Genomic DNA, 21,091 nt, shown 5'->3' on the forward strand with positions numbered 1-21,091 from the left:
CGAGATTCGCAGTCTTGGACGAGGCTTTGCCGAGTCCTAGACAGCGAATCTTGTTCCAGAGGTGGAATTTCCCTATCCCACATGAGTAAATAATGAAGGATTATTTTTCTCACATTTTAACTACAGTTTAGTGCATAAAATTAGGAGCTTTCAGAAAATTTTAGATTATCAAAATCCTCATTTGAACTTCGATGCAAAAACTAATTAGATAGGCAGAAAGATCATACCCGAAAATGGTTTACACTGAAAGTGTAAACTAAAAAACCCAAGGTTGTCCACCAGAAAGCTATACTACATTAAAATTTAAAGATAACAATGCAAAATATTTTTACTTCACTGTGTAACGTAAATCTTCACCGTGTAACGTAAATCATAGAAAATATATGACGTCACAATCAAATGACGTCGCAGCAGTGTGAGACAGAAAAATCTCACATGGCTGTCTCACATGGGTAAAGTTAGCTGCAATAATGTAGCCCTCTCTGATTTTTTTTTTTTTTTTTTTTTTTTTTTTTTTTAGGGAGAGGGCTACAACTCCTTAGGATCTCCGTAATGGTGCAAATGCGGGAGTGATTCACTCCCGCAACATTTGCGCTCATTCTAAACATTTCCTGACTTTCTTTACGTAAATAAAATGATATTCTATGTTTCTTAGTCAATATATAAATTTACAACCTGCAACTTAAGATTTGTGAGGCTCTTATTCTACCGTTTTCAACAATTTCGATGAATTCCAATTTCTCGATTCATATTTGTGCGCCATGTTTGATGTACTGAAGTTTCAACTTCCGATTGTCAAGTCATTTGCATATGCCATATAAGGTAGTATTTACATCAATGGACAAGTATGGAGGCGAAAGCTATTTCGTCGGTATTGAAAAGGTTTGAATTTAATATCAAGTTAAAAACCGAACTGCAGAGTGTAAATTCTTTCTGCAACAATATGATTTCCCTTTCTTTGTCGAAGTGGCTCGAGTAACTACATTTTCGCGCTGATTGTCAATGTTTAGGTTTTTCATTAGATCCACCTACGAGATCTCGCGATAACAAGCATGGCGGAGCAGACGAAGAATTTTGCATGCTGTACATTATATTTAATGAAAAACACCTTTATTAGACATGCCCGAGCACAAAGTTGGTACTCCTTTTGGTGTAAACAACATTTAGGACTAATACATAGAGTTTATTATCGGTTATTCATAAAATTATTTTGCACCATTACGGAGATCCTATGGAATTGTAGCCCTATCCCGAAAACGTCAGAATTAAAAAATTGGATAGGGCTACATTATTGCAGCTAGGGTAAAGTCGATCTCACACTGGTGATAATGTGAGAAAAAGAAATCTTTGTAACCAGCCTTTTCACGATCCCTCGTACATATAAGTTAATTCTGCTCTAATTCAGTAATTAACAAACCTTACTGGTCGCTGTTGCAATCCTATGCTTCTCATCTCTTACAAACATGGAGAAAACTATTGATTGACACTCATCATTTGAAATACACTCAAGAAAGACCATATTAGTATTGAATTAATATAAAACATTATGAATAAAACCTGGGAAATACTGCTTTAAAGTCCTTCTTTCACTGAATAGATAAATGCTAGTAATCCCAACGTAATTTAAAAGAAAGAGCGTTATAGTTATTAAAACAAGTTTCACCTTAATTATGGAAATGTGCGAAACTGGGATACATCTAGGTACCTAGCTGCCGTCCCATACCGCAGGAAATTATAAACACGCGAGAAGCTAGACCTCTAATAGAAATGTGTATTCTTAGCTATAGCCTACTTAGAAGAGACCACAGAAAATTGTCATCCAAGTAACAGGTGCTAGACCTTTAGAACTAAATATCTCAGATACTGCCTCGTCATAAAGGAACGTCTCTTTTCATTTTTATACCCACGTAACAAAGTTGGGGGTGGGGGTGGGGGTTATCCTGGAATCGGGTTCATCCGTACGTCCGTCTGTAGGCGCATTGGTTTCCGGGCTCTAAAGAGTTATCCTTTCCTTTCCACCTACAGTCACCATATCATACATATGGACTATTTATGGGACGAAGGTATTCCCTATCGAATTTGGGGTCATAAGGTCAAAGGTCAAGTGCACTCCCAGAGATGTTTTGTCACGCCCTTTCTTTTATACACTCAGGAAAGAGGTAATTTATACCTATTAACAACACCCTTTGGGAGATTGGGGTAAGCGAGGGGTATTCTTAGTGAAAATTTTTCACAGTACCTCTTGTCTAAACAGTTATTGAGATATTTCCCCGACTCCAGATAGGTGGTGACACCTTCCATCGTTTGAGATGAAATGAAAAATAACAAATTTCCGGTTAACAGATTGTACCTTGGCCGAAACGAAATTATGATTTTAAGGTTCCGGCCGAAACGCGAAACCCTTTTTTTATTATCTGTATTGTTAGAAGACATGGTTATGCAATGATTGATTTCTGTTGTTTATATCATGTTGAAACCAAATGAAATGAATAAATTTTAAGTGCAAAAGAGTCATGTTTAGAACACTGTAGCTCAATAACAAGCATTGCTACCCCAGTTTTTCTTTCAATTTCCTAATTCTCCTTCAACGTAGAAATTAAAAATACACTTCCCAAAAAATTTACATTGCTCTAAATGTCAGGTGAGAACGTCTTTAAGGTTAATTTTTTTTATAACGATGTCGACACGTGTTGGTAATTTATACAATACATACACAGTATCACATCAATACTTAAACTCATTGAAAGGTGTGTTTATTTTATGTTATGTGTAAATTAGCAAAACCTGTCGATATCGTTATCAAAACAACTTCAAAGGGGATTTTAAAGAAGATTCATATATTTATTTGGTTGTTTTTTTATTTTTTTATTTTCCACAATACGAAAGACAAGCCCCCCTCTACATGGAAATGACTTGCAGGATTTTTAGTTCACCTGAGATGAAAGCTCACGGGGGCTTTTGTCTGTCGTCTGTCCCCCTTTTTACATTTTAATCTTCTCCAGAACAATTGGGTCAATTTCAATCAAACTTGGTGCAAATCATCCTTGGGTGAAATATATTTCAAGTTTGTTCACATGAAAGAACACATTCCCCTTCAAAGGGGAGATAATCACGAAAATGCAAAAGTAGGGTTTTAGTCATTTTAAAATCTTACCAAGAACCACTGAGCCAGGAAAAATGAAATTGAAAAAAACAACAAAACATATACGTGTAAATACATAAATGTAGTGCAGATTCAATTTTGTTAAAATCACCCCTTTTTAATTCTAGGATGGGGCCACAATAGGGATCAAAGTTTTACATCCAAATATATAGGGGAATCTTTTAAAATCATCTTCTTAAATACCACTGGGCCAGAAAAATGGAAATTTACATAAAAGCTTCCAGAAATAGAGTAGATTCAAGTTTGCTAAAAGCATGGTCCCGTGGGGGGGGGGGGGGGGGGGGGGGGGTTTCAAAGTTTTACAATTAGATATATATTGGGAACATTTTTGATAATCTTTTCAAGATAGGGTCAGAAAGCTTACATTTACATGAAAGCTTCCTGACATAATGTAGATTCAAGTTTGTTTAAATCATGGTCACTGGGGATAGGGTAAGACCACAATAGGGGATTAAAGTTTTACATTCTGATATATGTATATGTGTGTATATATATGTATACTGATTAGGAAAAACCCTTAAAAATATCTCTTGAACTATTTAAGCTAGAGCTTTCATATATATATATATATATATATATATATATATATATTTTCGTTACGGCAAGACCTTTTCGTGTGGTGCGCTGGTGTGATCTTGTGACCATGACCCGGTAGTTTGAACTACTTTTTAAATACAAATCTGACCGAACAATTTAAGGTATTGTAGTACATATAGGAGAGGAGAAAATCTGTGGCTGGACCGGGAATCGAAACCGGGATCCCTTCATTTCTGGTCAGGTGCTCTAACCACTGAGCTATCCACGGTCCGTGTAACCCTAACTACATGTACTACATTCCTCCCTCCTTAATTTTGTCTTCGCTTTCGAAGATTCTTTTCGCCCAGGCTATACTGAGGAGAGAGGATATTTGTGGCTGGACCAGGAATCGAACCCGGGACCCCTGCATTTGTGCTCTAACCACTGATCCATCCAGGCCGATATCCATAGTCCATGTTGCTCAAACTACTACTTTACAATATATTTCTTTCATGTCTTTTCTTACGGCAATGAAGACCTTTTATTTTTAACTTATCATGTATTTAATTTGGCTTTGTGATCTTGAACTCAGAGTTCAACATACTTTTAACCTGGAAGTTTGACCAACTTTTAATTAAAATCTGACCTATTTAATATATCCTGAACTATTTAAGGTAGAACTTTCATGTTTTTTAAATAGATTTCATATGGCAAGGTCTTTCATATCGACACACTATGATCTTTGAGTTTGTGACCGTGGTCGTCTTATCGAGAATAGTATATACGTAAGATCATACTAGTCATATTGTCTGTTATGTGAATATTGTGATCCTTTAGGGTTATGTTGGGTCCATAATATGGGGGCCAAATTTTTCATGGGAATAAAGATTGATAGAAAATCTTTAAAATCACAAACCTGAGCTGTACAACAGGCACCCGAAGTATGGATATTACTACCCCCCCCCCCTCCCCCCTTTGATAATTTTTTTTTTGGTGGCAATAATTTCTCTGAAACTTGTGAATTCCCTGTCTATCTCATCCCTCTTTCGATTCATGTAATTGTTTCACGCTTGTTGTAAGCTTTAGATATTGGCCTTCTACCGGTATAATAAAATACACGTGTATCAAAAAGAGGGGGGGGGGGGGTAGTAATATCCATACTTCTGGTGCCTGTGGTGCCTATGTGACGCGACGCAAGTGAGCGATGTGGCCCATGGACCTCTTTTTTAATTTATAAAATCGTATTGGAATGTTAACGTATATGTATAATCTGCAGGTCCATGTAGGTTAGAAATTTAGAAATACCCAAACAAGGAAAGAAATGAATCAAACGAACAACGATGGCTGTGTAAATAGGAAACAATATGGTGCGATATGACAATTTTGAAAGGGAGATCACTCTATTATGCATTCATGACTTGAAACTCCAGTGACCTCAAAATTTTCCAGGCATCATGAATATCTTGCAAAAAATCCCGCGTATGTTTCTTAAAGCATCGAAGCGCAGTGCTTGCCTGTCTAGATCATTCTACATATATTCACCGGAGCCATTGCACCCGCTGTTAGACAAGGAACCGACATGGAAGACGGCAGACCAAGCCGTGGAAGCCATTGGTTCTGGTATATACTAATATAGGCCTGTATTTTCGAAAATTCTGAAAATAGAATGTTGACAGCTGTTTGATGTCAAGTCTCTAACTTCAGTTGGTTATAAAAGTTATGTTTTGTGCCACATATACAAGTATTAGGCCTGGTTTGGGAATATATTGCTCATTGTTTGACTGCTGTTGTTCTTAAACATGGCTCCATCCGGAGCATAGTCGTACACACACATTATATAGACATATGAAATTATGATTACATAATTACACATGGCAGTTCAACAACTGTCAACTGGTATCTTCTTTGTTGACAATTGGTGGTGTGACTTCCCATCCATATTTAATGTTAAAAAATTATTTATGATTTTAAATCAGATCTGAAATAAACCTCAGACAAAAACATTTGTTGTTCCTTATATTTGATTATTTTATGCATTTTTACCATTTTAATTTACTATAATTGTACAGTGTGTGTGTGTTATCATAGATAGAATAAAAGAGATGGAACATAGCTGATGGTAAAGCAACATAAAAGTGCTTCCTGCGTTGTGACCTGTCACTGACAAACTTTTACAGGTGAGAGGGTATATGTACAGGGTGGAGCTGCCAGTCCACAGCTGTTGGTGGATGCATTGTGTGCCCATGGGGAAAAGGCTGGTCTGAAGGATGTGGAGATTATAGAGGCACCTATCCAGGCAAAGGCCCCATATACACACCCAAAATATGAAGGTAAATCTTAGGAATTCAAGCAGTGTTTTTTTTCTTCTGGTTTATTGTTTTATGTCATGCCATTGCTACACTCTGTACATGGGGATTATGAGATAAATTTGCAGAATGATCACTTTATACCATTACATAGTGATTTTTGATGATTTTTTATTTTTGCAACTGTGCAAGCAATTTTTAGTACACTACAGACTTTCTTGTTTTCTTGTAAATCACATACTGGTATCTTAATCCAATGGAAGGGATTATGTCATGCATGCATAGATGGGGAGATGGAGGGTCCGCACCATCCATGGACTATAATGTATATTGGAAATAAAATACATTTGCCTATTTGTATGCACTTTCAGTTACAAAAATATCACATATGTCCATAATTTCAATTGTGCCCCTAAAAATTAGCATGAGGTGGAAAGTGGGGTAAATTTCTGGATCCACTCATATACATGTGGCTGCACTCCCTCTAACGGAGCGTCAACACATCATTGATTGAGGATGTACATGTTTAGAATTGATGCTAATCCTATGAAAGTATAAATATTGAACCTTTCCCGGGTTTTTAAAAATTTTGATAAATTACATCCAATTCTTTATTGGCACTAAACTTAAAAATACAAAAGATGCATGTTTTTGATGTAATATGATTTTCCTTTTTGCATTTAAAGTTTGAAAAAAAAATTGTAATGCAAGCATCAGAGATTTCACTTAGTGCAGATTGACACATATTATGCCCTGACCACTTTTGTGTTATCCATCATTGGATACCTGAGGTTGATTTCCTGTTGCTAATTACCCCCAATGGACATGGTCCTCAAGAGAACATTTTAGATGGTTTTAAAATATGCATGGATCATTTGATTGATGTCATTGCAAAACTCCGATGGGATCAGAGGCAATGCAGAATTCACATTATGTCTCCCTATTATGGTGAAACTTGCGTCTTTTAATAAACAAACATGGACAACCATTTGATTGTGTGTGAGTTTAATGGCCTTTAAGACATTTTTGTTGTGATCTTTTAAAACAAATTCCACATCCTAGATTTTCTTGGAATGTATGACAAACCGATATTAAATGTTATTTTGTAAATATAAAAGACTTCCAAGTTTCTGATCCATGAATTAAGTAAATGATGATTCTCTGAAAGTTTCCCCATATATGATGACTATAAAAGCAAAGTCAACCATGGGCATCTGACAATGCAAATTTCTGTGAGCCAATTTGATACTATTTTTCAACCACAATGTTGTATTTTGCAGGAATCTTTCGGCCTAGTTCCTTTTTTATAAGTGCATCAATAAGAAAGGCTGTGGCAGAAGGACGAGCAGACACCATTCCCATCTTCCTGAGCGAGATCCCACTACTCTTCCGTCGTAGACTTTTAAATCTAGATGTGGCACTAATTTCACTTAGTCCTCCAGACAGACATGGATTCTGTTCGCTGGGTCCAGGGGTAGACTGCACACGTGCAGCTGTTCAGAATGCTCAGTTCATTATTGGTGAGTACTTTTCATATACTGTCGTACATGTAATAGAAATATTTCGGTGCAATAACTATTCATATTATGGTTTACCAATTATGACATGTAAATTACACATATTTATTCCAAGAAATATGTTTTAAAAGTATTTCCTTCAAACTGAGCTCTTTTGATGCATGGGACTAAGGACTATGATAAGAGCTACATTTGGCCCCTTGAAAATTCAATACATATTCGTATAAATTTAAGTTTTGAATAGAACAGAATCATTTTAATTTTACCATGTTTACTTTTTATGTAACCAATATAAAACATTGCTGTATCTATGTAATTGATATTTATTGTACATGTAGCTCTGATGCTTGTTTGTTTTACACTACCAGCAATTGATCTTTTTAAGTGAATATCCCTGATGGTGAAATAATCATGAACAAATTCCTTTCAGGTCTGGTTAACAAACAGATGCCACGTACATTTGGGGATGGTCTGGTGCACAGTACCCACATCGATGTGTTGGTAGAGGCTGACGAACCACTGGCTGAGATCCCCACTATCTCTCTGTCTCCAGAGATCCTAGAGATTGCTAGGCTGATTGCGGACAATCTTGTAGAGGATGGGGCCACCATTCAGACAGGTGATCGCTTTAGCAATTATTAAGGGGGTACACTTTTTTGCTTACTTTTCTAAAACTTTAAGGAGGAATTTGATACTTGGATGAATGAAAAGTGAAGGATATGAATCTCAATATTTTCAAATTTACTTTATTTAGTCAAAAGGTGCAGTTTTAGTTGAATATGATTTGAAGAAATTTGAAAACCTCATCTGGACTCCCAACCCATGGCCTACAGATCAGCAGTCCACTCGCTAACCCACTAAGCTTGACAATTGAATTGAAACCACAGGGGCTAAGCCCATTTGGGCTCAAACTCTGTGATACCTTACATATGGTATCACAGAGTTCGGACCCAAACGGGCTTAGCCCCTGTGATTGAAACAGAATTGACAAATATTGCTGATATTTATATACATGTATATCATATACCTAGTAGTGTATCAGCCCTGATACACCTATCTTGGCTAGGGTGAGACAGTTGCAAGTAGGTAGGGCTGTCTCACCCTAAGGGCTGAGATATCTCTGTCTCAGCCCGTTGTCAAGGGGCTGTCTCGCCCTCAAATTTCAAATGGCTATTTCTTCTTTAATCTTTTGAAATCTAACATAACTACATGAAAAATTTATATTAGACACAATTTTATAATACTTCCTTCCACGACAAAATTTAATTTAAGCAGAAAAATTAAATAAAAACGTTTTCAAAAACAGCGCTAAATTGTAGCAAGTATCTTAAGCAAAGGGGGGTAACCCAAATAACAATTGTTTGTTTAGAACAATAACACGTTTAACTTCTTTTAAAAACAATCAACGTTCTAGGCGACAGAAAGCAGTAGGAGGATTATGAAGGGTGATACTGAAGCATTTTCAGAAATTCCCGGTCCTAATGGAGATAAAATGTTAATTTACGGCAATTTTGATGTAGAAAACTGCTTTAAAATGATTTCTGAAATCTAAAATCCCGAGGACTTGGCAATAAAACAGGCTCGGGCCGAGATCAACTCTCGAGGCCAATCCCAAGTCAGAGATCAACATTAGAGTGTGATATTCTATATTTCCATTCATGTTTTAAAAGGAATTCAGCCATTATGATGATTTATTGTACCTCCTTATTAACAAAAACCACCTCTACTTTGACACACACAGGGCTAATGGGTTGACAAATTCTGCCCATTTTAGAAGTGATATTTGATAATATACCAGGTGTTTAAACTAGCAAGCAGTCAGGGTAGTTTAATTTATTGTCGGCATTATTTCAAGAAGCTATCTGAGTTTGAAGTTCGTGAAGTGTCATGCTGTCCTAACCCTTCTGCAGGTGTTGGTAATTTGCCAGGAGCTGTACTTCACAAGCTGCAGAATCATAAGGATCTTGGAATTCACACAGAGATGTTCAGTGACTCCGTGGTGGATCTAGTGGAGTGTGGCGCCATAACTAATGCTAAAAAAGCTATTCAAACTGGAAAAATTGTCAGCTCATTCGCCATTGGATCCAAGAGATTATATGACTTCATAGATGATAATTCCTTTGTTGGTAAATATATATTCATGTATAATCACCAGGCCTTGGGTCCATTACATAGCAATGTACCTGATGCATTACAATACCATTGACTGTCAATCTCTTTATTTTACATGTACATGCATATAAAATTTTACCAAACACATAATTATTTACATCTACTAATAGATATGGTGTTGTGAAATGCTAGTATTGACAATACAGAACTGTTAGATTTCATTTCTTTTCCCACAGCCATGTGCGACTGTAGCTTTACCAATAACCAATCAGTCATCTGCCAAAATCCCCGTGTGACAGCTATCAACACTTGTCTGGAGATTGACATCACTGGCCAGGTGTGCTCGGACTCGCTTGGAACCTATATGTACTCCGGTAACTAGTGAAAACACTTTGTATTTCCTTTGCCTGTAGAAATGTCATGCCTCCAGTGTATGGAGCATGAGGTACACTGTATATTTTATATTGTATTTTGGTTTTGCACTTATCAAGTCCTCAGGGTTTTAGAAAATTATTTGAATTGAAAGGTCGGAGTTTGTCATCATTGAGGCATCATGTTTAACAAGCACTCCTTGATTTGAATACATCATGATGATGTATGAATCTGTGTTTGATTTTAAGTTTTTCACTATGCTAGTCAAAAGGACTATTAGATTCTGTAAGTTACTAGTCCTGCTGATTGGTAACTAGACTGGCCGCCGAAGAATGATGGCAGAGTTGCAAAGCAACTGGGGAAGAGTGCAGAAGGAGGCTTCCCTCTTGCCAGGGGGTCCAGGAGACCTCCCCCAAAACGTTTCTTAATCTAGATGCAAAATTATACATTTCTAGTAAATTTGGGGGAAAATAATAGAAATTCAGATACTCAGGACAAAATTTACCAGCCTCGGGCAGCTGAAATAGCATTAATCTCGAACCCTATGAATGCAAATGCTACAGATCTAGTTTTGTGTGCTGATCTTTTAAACATTGAGATTTTGCTTTTAATGGATCGCAGGATTTGGAGGTCAGATTGACTTCATCAGAGGAGCTGCTGTAAGCCTGGATGGAGAGGGAAAACCAATCATTGCCTGCACCTCCACAGTCCGCAGACATGGCTCTGACAAGGAAGAATCAAGGATTGTATCAAATCTCAAACCGGGTAAATAGTCAACATTCATTATCTCATTCTAAAATTTAACCATTGCATAGAATTTAAATCAATTATGATCTGGAGTGATACCACCATTTGACTATGGGATGTTCATACCTAGGGTTGTTACTTGTATATACTGCATCTATATCTATAGTATTTACCTGTATATTATAGGCATCTACATGTACATCTATATCTATAGTATTTACCTGTATATTATAGGCATCTACATGTACATCTATATCTATAGTATTTACCTGTATATTATAGGCATCTACATGTACATCTATATCTATAGTATTTACCTGTATATTGTATAGTATTTACCTGTATATTATAGGCATCTACATGTACATCTATAGTATTTACCTGTATATTATAGGCATCTACATGTACATCTATAGTATTTACCTGTATATTATAGGCATTGGAATTTGAGAAACCTTGTGCATTAAAGAATTAAGAGTTCAAGTAACTGCACAGATAATTATACTACATGCCTAATTATACTATATACCTATATAACCAGTTGTTGCGATGCTTACGTTTAATGCTTTTAAAAGATAAGTTTTTGTAAACATTAATATACATATAATTCTGTGGTAGGTGCTGGCGTGGTAACGACACGGGCCCATGTGCACTACATTGTTACTGAACATGGCATTGCATACCTTTTTGGAAAGAATTTAAGACAGAGGGCCTATGAGTTGATTAAAGTGGCACACCCAGATCACAGGGAGATGCTGGAAAAAGCAGCATATGAGAGACTTAAATGCATGCCATCACCTTAGTAGGCCACTGCTGCCAGGTTACAGAACAGTATCTCTGCTTTAATATTATTATACCCATGCAAATTTCTTCCCATGACCGCTGGTACTGGCGTTTGGTTATTTCAGAATTTTATATTTTTGTCTGGCATTAAAATTGTATGAGTTTACATACATGTATGTATTGATAGATGAAAATGATATGCATGTTTGGGATTACCCAAGTGTCAGATATTTTAATGATTGTATAAAGATAATATTTATGCTTCATTATGTTAGACTGTCGCAGTGGTACGATATAGGTACTTCCGCACAGTATAATCTTTAGATTTGCTTGTAGTTTATTTGTTTATCAATCATGTCCAGCTCTACTCTTTTCAGAGTCATGAACAAGATTGAAAATCTTATGGAATATCATGTCAGTTAAAATTTGTTTTTGAATTTTAACAATTTCTATTTAACAGGGATGAAATGCATATATACCGGTATATATATGGCTATATATTCTGGGCGTGTATTACAATGCTCCGTTTTCAAACACTACTTAGATACATGTATATTATATACTTTTTTGATATTATTTGACCTCAAGTTATACTAGCCGCAAAATGGCTGATATATTGCCAAAATGGCGTAAAACCATTATCAATCAATCAAGTTATACATGTACTAATAAAGTCATTTCAGCCCGAAGCTGTTCTCTTATGTATGCAACTTCATAATGAGCAATATCCATTTACATTTCATGATTCTGAAACAAGATCACTGGCCAAGGTCACATTTTATTAGGAAAAGAAGTTACAAGTATTTATCTATGCATCACTTTATAATAGAGAAACTATAGTAGTTTGTGTTATGTTCAAATTGTTGTGTGCCAATGAACAATCTATCCTGGTCCTGAATTAAAGAGATTATTTGTAAAATACCTGAATTAGAGAAAACTGTCGGGGCCACAACTTTGTAAATAGTAATGGAGACACTAGAAGTTCTCAGGTGTTGCTTATGACCAGGTATGTTGTGACACTTAAATATGGTTGTTAGGTCAAAGTCACAATAAATAACTATAAAATATTTGTTGAGACCAGTTTGGTTTTCTCTGATTAACATCAATCTTGATCAGAAAAAGATGTGGCTATGCAGTTCTCTGAGAAGCTGCACTTACTTCATCAGCATGCAACACTTTTCCTGGAAGTTTACTGATGTGTGATTCTCAGATAAATGTTAAAAAAGGCCTCTGGGCATCTCATTGTGAATTGTGTTTATAATAAAGTTAATGTGGGGGAGTGGTCAGTGTTTTCTTTCATTTATGAAGGAAAATTTGTTTGTTTTCCATTAAACTGTTTATTGGATGGTTTTACTGGTTTTGTGCCATAAATGTCAATATTACGTGTATGTACATGTTTTTGTTAAACCAGATATTCAACAACAATGCTTTCTTGTTATTTTTGCTTGCATGTACTTAATGAAAATAAATAGAATTTGCTATAAATGAATTACATATACATGTATCATATGTTTCACAATAGCATGTAACTTTGAAAAATTAATCTTAAATCCTAGATTCTGCTGTTTAAAACGTCCTATTTATTCTGAAATTTAAGATTTCTTAAGATATTCGGGAAAATTTAATTTTTCAGGACTGATAGTGTGTTGATAAGTAAACGAAGTTGCATGGATTCTATATCTTTTTCTTTTATCAGGATATACCGGGTGTTTTAAGTTATTGGTTTTCCTTTGTTGTAGAGGAGTATCAAAGAATTTATGAAATATCCCCTTTTAAATTTTGTTTGAAAATTATTTTGAATAAAAATTTAAAAAAAAAATTGGGTCCATCTTCTGTATTTCTTACTAGTCGTACAATTTGCTGACTAATGATGGCAACTGTCAAGGTTGTAAAGAGGATGTACAGGATTTACACAAATACAATTCTTTTAGAAAGATCAACATTTTACAACTGCAGAGAGTTGAGTTGATAATTTTATTGAGAATTCTCAAAGTTTTATGACAGCAGGACCTGAAGACATTTCTAAATAATCATTTGAATTTTGACTTGAAAAGCATTGGGGGAGGGGGTGGTGTCTACTCTTTAGGGGATATCTGTTAAACAAGTTTGATTGCTACATATATTGTAATCTTTCTGAAAATGAAAACTTGTATGGATCAGATACCTTAACAATATATAGATCTAAGAAAATATTAATGCCATCTTCATTAATTCCTAAAATGAATATATTTCTGACTGCATGATCTCAGTTTTGTTAAACAAGTGTTATCACAAATCCAAGTTGATTTGGGATGCTGCTGTTAAAGATGTGTCTGCCTGCCCATGCACAGTATACAACCCTGTGAAAAAAATGTGGAAGGCATATATGAATCGCCATCATCTGAGGCCGGTGGTATTGGAGTCCACTAGCTCTTGCCTTGTGAAAAGGAAGAGGACAGACCCTTTCGCTTGTGATTTGCTACAATGATAAGTCAGAACTCTGAGACCTTTTAACTGATGTGTACATGTATGGTATTACAGTTGAACTTCCATCTTGAATACCATTGATATGTCAAAGTGTGTTGGAAGTCCCAACTACATCTTTATGTATTTTAACCTCAATCTCTCAGACATTTCGAAGTTTTTTCTTGGTCCGATCCAGTTCGAGATAACGATGTTGGACTGTAAATAGTTTTGGAGAACAGGGTGTATGATTTTGAGTTCCCTCTTTGCACTATAATAAGATTACTGATGTTAGTGGCATTACTTTCGACAGAATTTGATAAAAAAAAAAAAGTGCAAGAGAAGGAGTAACATTACATATGAATGGACAGGTACAATTAGAAAGAGGGGCCTCCATGGCCGAGTATCGCGCTAATAAATCACACGACCTCTCACCTCTGGTTGGCGCGGGTTCGAATCCCGCTCACGCCGGTAAGCGAGAAAGTTTCCCAGTTTACTTGCGGAAGGTCGGTGGTCTCTTCCCAGGTACATTGTATCTGGGTTCTCTCTTCTAGCAATAAAAACTGGGCTCCACCAGATAACTGAAAAATTGTTGAGTGTGGTGGAAAACATCAATCAATCAATTAGAAAGAAACTATACACACTGATCCTGACTACAGATTACTCCTTTTACCTGATCAAAATGTTGGGCTCACAGTGTGTGTGACCGGTGGACAAGAGATGCTTACTCCTCCTATGCACCTGATCCCATCTCTCGTGTGTCCAGGGCTCCATGTTTGCCCAACTCTTAGTTTTGTTTTTCTTAATATGAGTTATGAGATTGATCACTGTACGTTATTTTCACCTTTTCACTTGTATATAGTTAGGAGGACAACAGTTCTCAAACGATATGAATTAATTTAATCACATTCATTCCAATCACAGTTGAACATAGATTGTTTGATCCCAAATGAGATATATCAATTGAAAAATGACGAGCATTTATTCATCTACATGTATAAGACATAATTAATGTTCTTTGAGACTAACACTTCATGAAAAATTGTCATACAAAACAAAAATGAATTACTAAATGTCTGAACTCCTGCAAATGTTACATAGGTGTCAGTATACAGTTTCAATCATCGACATTATACACAACGAGTTGGAACATTATACCTTTGACTACTTTTACAGTAACCTTGTACGTGTTCAGTACTGTACATCACATTTGTAACAGATTATATGATTTGTACGTTTGTTACCGTGGAACATGGATTTTTTGAAATACATATAATAGCACTAAAGTTTTCTGTCAGCTAAACTAACAACATGTATTACAAGCATTTGTAAGAATTATACACTAAATCAGGACTACTTCCAGCAGAATTAAATTTTTCTTTTCTATTTCTAGTGCAAAAGATACTAAAAATTGTACATTCAATTTTGTAAATTGAAAATATTTACATGTATCAGTTCACATTCTCAAGTTGTTGATAGGTAGATTTAAACCCTTTACCAAAAACTTCATAGGGAAGAGGATGGGTGTCACAGGTTAATTACATTCCTCATTAACCCCTCCTTTCCTTTTTTTCTTCTTCATATTTTTGAATCTCTATACATGTACATGGATATTAATTTGAAAAAATGTACGTTTTCAGGTTGTACATGTAAATATACATGTATGTTATAAACTAACGACTAAACCTATGAGCTGAATAAAAATATGAGCTGAAATATTCATATGTAAGAAACAGACTGTAAAAACTGACCTAACACAATGACAATCTAACATGTGCTACACACAGCAATATTATTTTCAGTCATTGGATGAAATTGTAACAACATTCTGTAAAGTGTACAAGAATTGTACTTCATTCCACTCAAATACCAACCTCATATTATTCAACAACTTGAAAACCACATTTAAATTTTGCTTTAAATCTTAATTGCTTGATTTCTTGAACTATTTATTATATGGCATTACAGGTTCTTACATAGAATTATTCATGTTTAATTTAATTATTCATAATAAATAAAATAATTGTTTAAAGATAAAATTCAGTTCCCTCAATTCTAAATATTTGTACAATACAAATACACCTTTATTCGCAATTTAAAAAATTCGTTGTGGAAGTTCTGGAATACAAAAATGGTGCAAAGGTCCAAACATGTCAAAGTGTGAGATTTGATCTTAAGAAGAGAACTAAGAGATCCTTTTAAAGTGTTCTAACGTGTTCTGTGTACATGTACCGGGTAGATGGTGGCATAATAAAAACCAGAATTAGGGTCAAAACAACGGAGAAAAACAAAAAAAATTTGTATCATAGCTTAACATTAATTATATTCATAATGCACAGATAAATTCAAAGGTACATGTATGATAAAATTATTGCAAATTGGCATATAACAAAATAGTGGAGTAGGTTTCATGCATTGAAATACTGCACATTCTCTGTCATGACATTTACATACACAGTAGCCTACATAGAGTGAAGGTAAAAACTTCAAACTACAGACACAGAGTAATTACACAGCAGGTTCGAATGCTACTGCCACCATGGACGTGATGTGTTTGATACAATTTTTCAGTGACACTGTTTGCTTGGGAGGGTCATTGAAAAAAGTCATCTGGAGATTCCTCCAGACAGGCAACAACTAATAAGATGTGGATCCAGGAAATTTAAGGAATGGATCTCTCGCCTGTGGAGGAGTTTGCTCAGTTTGTAAACATGTACATGTATGGTGTGTTTATTGTCGAATTCTAACCAGCAAGTTTTTTTTAGGAAATGATGATCAAAGAATAAAAAGATCTATCAAAAAAACCATGAAAAAGTACACTGGTCAGTCATAATTGAAGTTACTATCTTCTGGGCCAATCATTACATGCAGTAAGCCATTCAATCTCACCTGATAAAAACAAAGACAGTCCTCTATGGTTTAAAACCACTAGACACAACAAACCAAAAGACATATATATATGTACATACAAATATACCATAATCTCAACGAAAGCAAAATTGTTTACACATACATTCACTTTTACACGAATCTCTTACTTTTATCAGCATATGTAAAAAATTTCCATCAATAAGGGACAAAATGGAAACGTAAGGTATAAATATGACAACAATTTCAAGTGCAAAAAGGTTTAGGAACTTGTTATGTGCATTTATTCTATATAGAAAAATAGCCAGTGAAAAATTCTAAAAATAGCTACAAAGTTGTCTACATGAAATTTCCTAAATTAAAGATCACTAGTATATTCCTTCACCTTGTTGAATGCAGGACTTTTGTTCACAGTGTAATTGCATTGGTCCTAATTTTCAGACAGCAAAAAGTGAAGTAACAAAAGGTTTTTAAGTTAGCTGTAGCATTTAGAATCACTGCTTGATTTCAATATTTCTGCTCCTTGACTCTTGACAGTAGATGTTAAACTGTTGGCTAGCGAGCTTCTACGTAACACACCAGCTGGTGGGACACCTTTACTAATCCACAAAAATCATACAAGTTCAAAATGTTCACATCATTAAAATGGAATTATTTCTTTAACCTAAGTCCACATCTTGTTTATACATAAAATATCTTCACTTTGGACTTGCTGACTAGAAGGTCTCCATCATAAAAAAGTGTTTCTATGATAACATTACCCCTAAAAAGAAACATATCACATAATGTACATGTGAAAAAGTTCATGTCAGAATAACTTTTTAACACCTTTGCAATAAAACAAAATGACACTGTGCAAATGCAAGCAGATAGAAAAGTGTAAATTTTCTCTCTCTCTTTTTAATTTTTTTTTATTTTGATGCACACACCAGTAAATCAGATTAATATCATATACATGTATTTTAAAAACAAAGCTGAAGGTATGTGGGATTTGAGAGAGAGAGAGAGAGAGAGAGAGAGAGAGAGAGAGAGAGAGAGAGAGAGAGAGGAGAGAGAGATGGAAGAAGTTTTAATAAAACAACTGGCTTTGAATTGTAAAATTTCTGTTGACTTACGTAAGAACATTTGCTGGCATCATTTGACTTTCTGGTGCTGCTTCTATTACAGATTGCCACGTGTTCGTAGATCCCGGTATCACAAAGCCAAATTCAAAGAACCATTCTTGGAAAAATAAAATCCAATAAATGTATTATATAAACATGTATATTTCTTCTAATGATAGCGCAAAATGTAGAAAAGTCACAGTATCATTTCTCACATGTCAAACTATTATTTCATTGACAGGTCATGAAAGTAGAGCATCACAATTTTTTCCACTTTTATAGTCTCCTTTCATTAATGGGTCATTAAATTTACACCCTGTAAAACATTAACATTTTGCATGGCTTTATTTCTATGAACACAGAAGACATCATTTTTGCAAGATTCAACTTGTTCATCACTACATGTACTTAAAAAATATTCTTAAGAACCTTGCAAATAAAGTGATAAACAGCATACATGCTTATATTATTAAATAAAAACACAGACTACTGGTATAGTAAATATTCACACAAATAACCCATAAAAAATTGTTACCTTCTAAACATTTTCCTTTGAATAAAACTCTCTGTTCTAATCTAAATTTATCCATAGCCTCTTTTGATGAAAAATTTATTTCCCGAGACACTGCACGACATTTTAAGATTTTCTTTGGGACCCTTGCTGTAAACAGATTATTCATATTGTAAAGACATCACAAACATCAATACTGTTATAGTTTTTAAAATGAATGCCAACATATGCCAAGAAATGAGAAATAATTAGTTTAATATTTTATTCATAAAGAATTATAAAGATTGAAGTGTAATGTTCATACATTCATTTAAAATTATTTACAGAGTTACTTACCTTCATGCTCAAGGCCTGGTGCTGACCTTCAAATATAATAAAAAGCTTGACTGCAAATCATATTTGTAACTGCTGCATGTATTTACTTACATATTTCCATAGAAATATTATATCTATGAATCTGTGCACTAAGTTAAAACAAATAGAGTGTAGATGTACAGTACTGTACAAGCACATAAAAACTCACAAGTCTTCACTTGACTGCCACAGGATTTTACCACTGTCAGCATCTCTCAAATTCATCCAATTTCTTCACGATGTTAAAGAAATATTTGCACAACTATTGTATTTTATATCATATTTAATAATTTAAAAGTTATATCATATTTTCATAAAGCATCATCTGCATACAGTGTTTATGTCTCTCAACTGATTCAATATGTAAGAGGTTGTTCACTGTATGATTGGTTTTCAAATTAAGGAAGGCAACCGAAAAACAGTTGATATTACAAGGGTTTCAACAGTCTCATTTAAAGTTTCACAAATTCTGTGGTCATCATAACAATTTATTTGCCAATACAACCTGCCATTGGGTTGGATGCTGCCTGAAGTGTTTCAAATCAATTGTTAGGCCATTCTTGGCACGCCGATTTTGACTACGAATGACTCCGTTTACATGACCAAAATATAAGGGCTCACGGTGGGCGTGACCGTTCGATAGGTGATGCTTACTCCTCCTAAGCACCTAATCCCACCTCTGTTATGTTCAGGGGTCCGTGTTTGCCCAGCTGTATTTTGTATTCTTTATAGTAGTTATGAGATTGATCACTGTTTGTTATCTTCATCTTTTCATCATTATCTGGATGCTTGTACCAATGAAAAGGACGCTTTCAAGTCACAAACTTTCAATACTGAACTATGATTCAGAGGTCTCTCTCAGTATAAAAATCTTTACTGGCCCAATATATTACTTCAAATTAGATTTTACTCGCTTGACCTAAACTTTGTTAGTGCGGGTGTTGGGTTAGTATGTCAGTCATCTATTATACAAGGTATATTTTATTTGTTGAGACTATGATATATTTCAGTATGCAACTGAACTTCATTTGAATTCTTATAATAATGTAGCCCTCTAGAATCTATTTAATCTGTAATTATCTGCAGTAACGTAGCACTCCCCTACTTTTTTTTAGGGGGGGGGGGTCAGAATAAAAAATCTGAGAGGGCTACATTATTGCAGCTAAAGCTAATTAAGAATCGGCGACATACATATATCTATAGATCAATATGTAGGACATTTGTAATTGACTATTTTCTCATTCTGTAACGACAAACACTGTTAATAACTGAATAGAATTATTCCATTACAATTTAACTGCACGTGGAATCAGTTTTACACTGTCACTCACTTTACTGGCCTTTGTTTACTTTCTGGTTATATGCTGATTTCACAATATCAACGAGTCTGATCGGGAACTCTGTCACCATTATATGGCACTGTATAAATAAACTAGGTCCTGTTTATCGGAAATTAATGTGGTCAATAAAGGATACAATTTAAACCCCTTCATGATATCTTCTGCTTTAGCTGGCATCCTGATTCTGCACTCAATAAAACGACAAGACTTTCCTCACCAATGTCAACAAAAACCAATATGGTGAAACATTAACTTCCGGTAACAAAAATTACAAGAATAAGTTAAATACCCAATAGTACTCATATTAACAGCATTTGCTGATAAAAAAAAAAAAAAATGCAGAAAAATTATTTCATTACACAAATCAAAGTGGTGCAATAAGTAAAATCAATAAATCTATAAAAAATTATCTGGTCTAAAGGTTTTGTTTTTCCACATGGTTCAGCCAGTTAAAGTAGTTCCACTCTCCACTGGCGTCATAAGATTTCGCAAAGTCAATTATTTTAAATAGATTTATGCATGACAGGAACATAAATTTTGTTGGAGTCTTTTTCAAGAGCTTTTGTAAAAAAATCTTGTTAACCATAAAACATTTTAAAAGTCTTAAGTCATATATGAATAATCAATTATATATGTTTCAAAATATTGAATACAAGGGCAATAACTCTGTTTTCATTAAATTATTCAAATCCATTATGCAATATATTTCCTTTATTTTTCCCAAACATTTTGTATAATTTTTAAAGAAACAGTTTCATGAAATTGTTATGAATACTATTATATCGAACAACCAGTTTTTAAGAAATTTTGATAATCGGTCATCCAAAAAATTAATTTGTTAAACATCACTCTGATTCCACGCACAAGTATTTCTGAAGTTGAAATAGAAAATATGCTAGAGTTCCTCATTGACAATATCTTTGTGGTCGTTGGCCAACAGTCTGTTGGAATCCCCAT

The 21,091-nt window shown here is 34.7% G+C and overlaps 2 protein-coding genes across 2 annotated transcripts; one reads left to right on the forward strand and one right to left on the reverse strand.

Annotated features, from left to right (window-relative positions):
* The first annotated feature begins 5,063 nt into the window (after positions 1-5,063).
* Positions 5,064-13,306, forward strand: LOC125682308 (4-hydroxybutyrate coenzyme A transferase-like). The gene is made up of 8 exons (XM_048922791.2): positions 5,064-5,299; positions 5,857-6,009; positions 7,266-7,505; positions 7,933-8,121; positions 9,413-9,628; positions 9,851-9,988; positions 10,608-10,751; positions 11,352-13,306. Exons 1-8 carry the CDS (start codon positions 5,134-5,136, stop codon positions 11,534-11,536), a joined length of 1,431 nt encoding a protein of 476 aa, XP_048778748.1. The 5' UTR covers positions 5,064-5,133; the 3' UTR covers positions 11,537-13,306.
* Positions 13,307-14,841: 1,535 nt separating this feature from the next.
* LOC125682352 (retinal rod rhodopsin-sensitive cGMP 3',5'-cyclic phosphodiesterase subunit delta-like) lies at positions 14,842-20,473 on the reverse strand. The gene is made up of 6 exons (XM_048922863.2): positions 20,271-20,473; positions 18,964-19,026; positions 18,777-18,802; positions 18,465-18,590; positions 17,942-18,047; positions 14,842-17,589 (listed from the first exon to the last, which is right to left on the reverse strand). Exons 1-6 carry the CDS (start codon positions 20,309-20,311, stop codon positions 17,508-17,510), a joined length of 444 nt encoding a protein of 147 aa, XP_048778820.2. The 5' UTR covers positions 20,312-20,473; the 3' UTR covers positions 14,842-17,507.
* Between the last annotated feature and the right edge of the window lie 618 nt (positions 20,474-21,091).

The sequence above is a fragment of the Ostrea edulis genome, chromosome 1 (genome assembly GCF_947568905.1).
Source record: "Ostrea edulis chromosome 1, xbOstEdul1.1, whole genome shotgun sequence".
In the NCBI taxonomy this organism is placed as follows: domain Eukaryota; kingdom Metazoa; phylum Mollusca; class Bivalvia; order Ostreida; family Ostreidae; genus Ostrea; species Ostrea edulis.

Bases quoted from the DNA above. Each gene is read 5' to 3' on its own strand.
- LOC125682308 (XM_048922791.2), top strand. From the start codon at position 5,134: ATGAATATCTTGCAAAAAATCCCGCGTATGTTTCTTAAAGCATCGAAG. The intron at 6,010-7,265 runs GTAAATCTTAGG...TGTATTTTGCAG, and splicing joins TACACACCCAAAATATGAAG to GAATCTTTCGGCCTAGTTCC. The intron at 9,629-9,850 runs GTAAATATATAT...CTTTTCCCACAG, and splicing joins AGATGATAATTCCTTTGTTG to CCATGTGCGACTGTAGCTTT.
- LOC125682352 (XM_048922863.2), bottom strand. From the start codon at position 20,311: ATGCCAGCTAAAGCAGAAGATATCATGAAGGGGTTTAAATT. The intron at 18,803-18,963 runs GTGAGTTTTTAT...TTATATTTGAAG, and splicing joins TGGCAGTCAAGTGAAGACTT to GTCAGCACCAGGCCTTGAGC. The intron at 17,590-17,941 runs GTAAGTCAACAG...GTTTCTTTTTAG, and splicing joins ATGCCAGCAAATGTTCTTAC to GGGTAATGTTATCATAGAAA.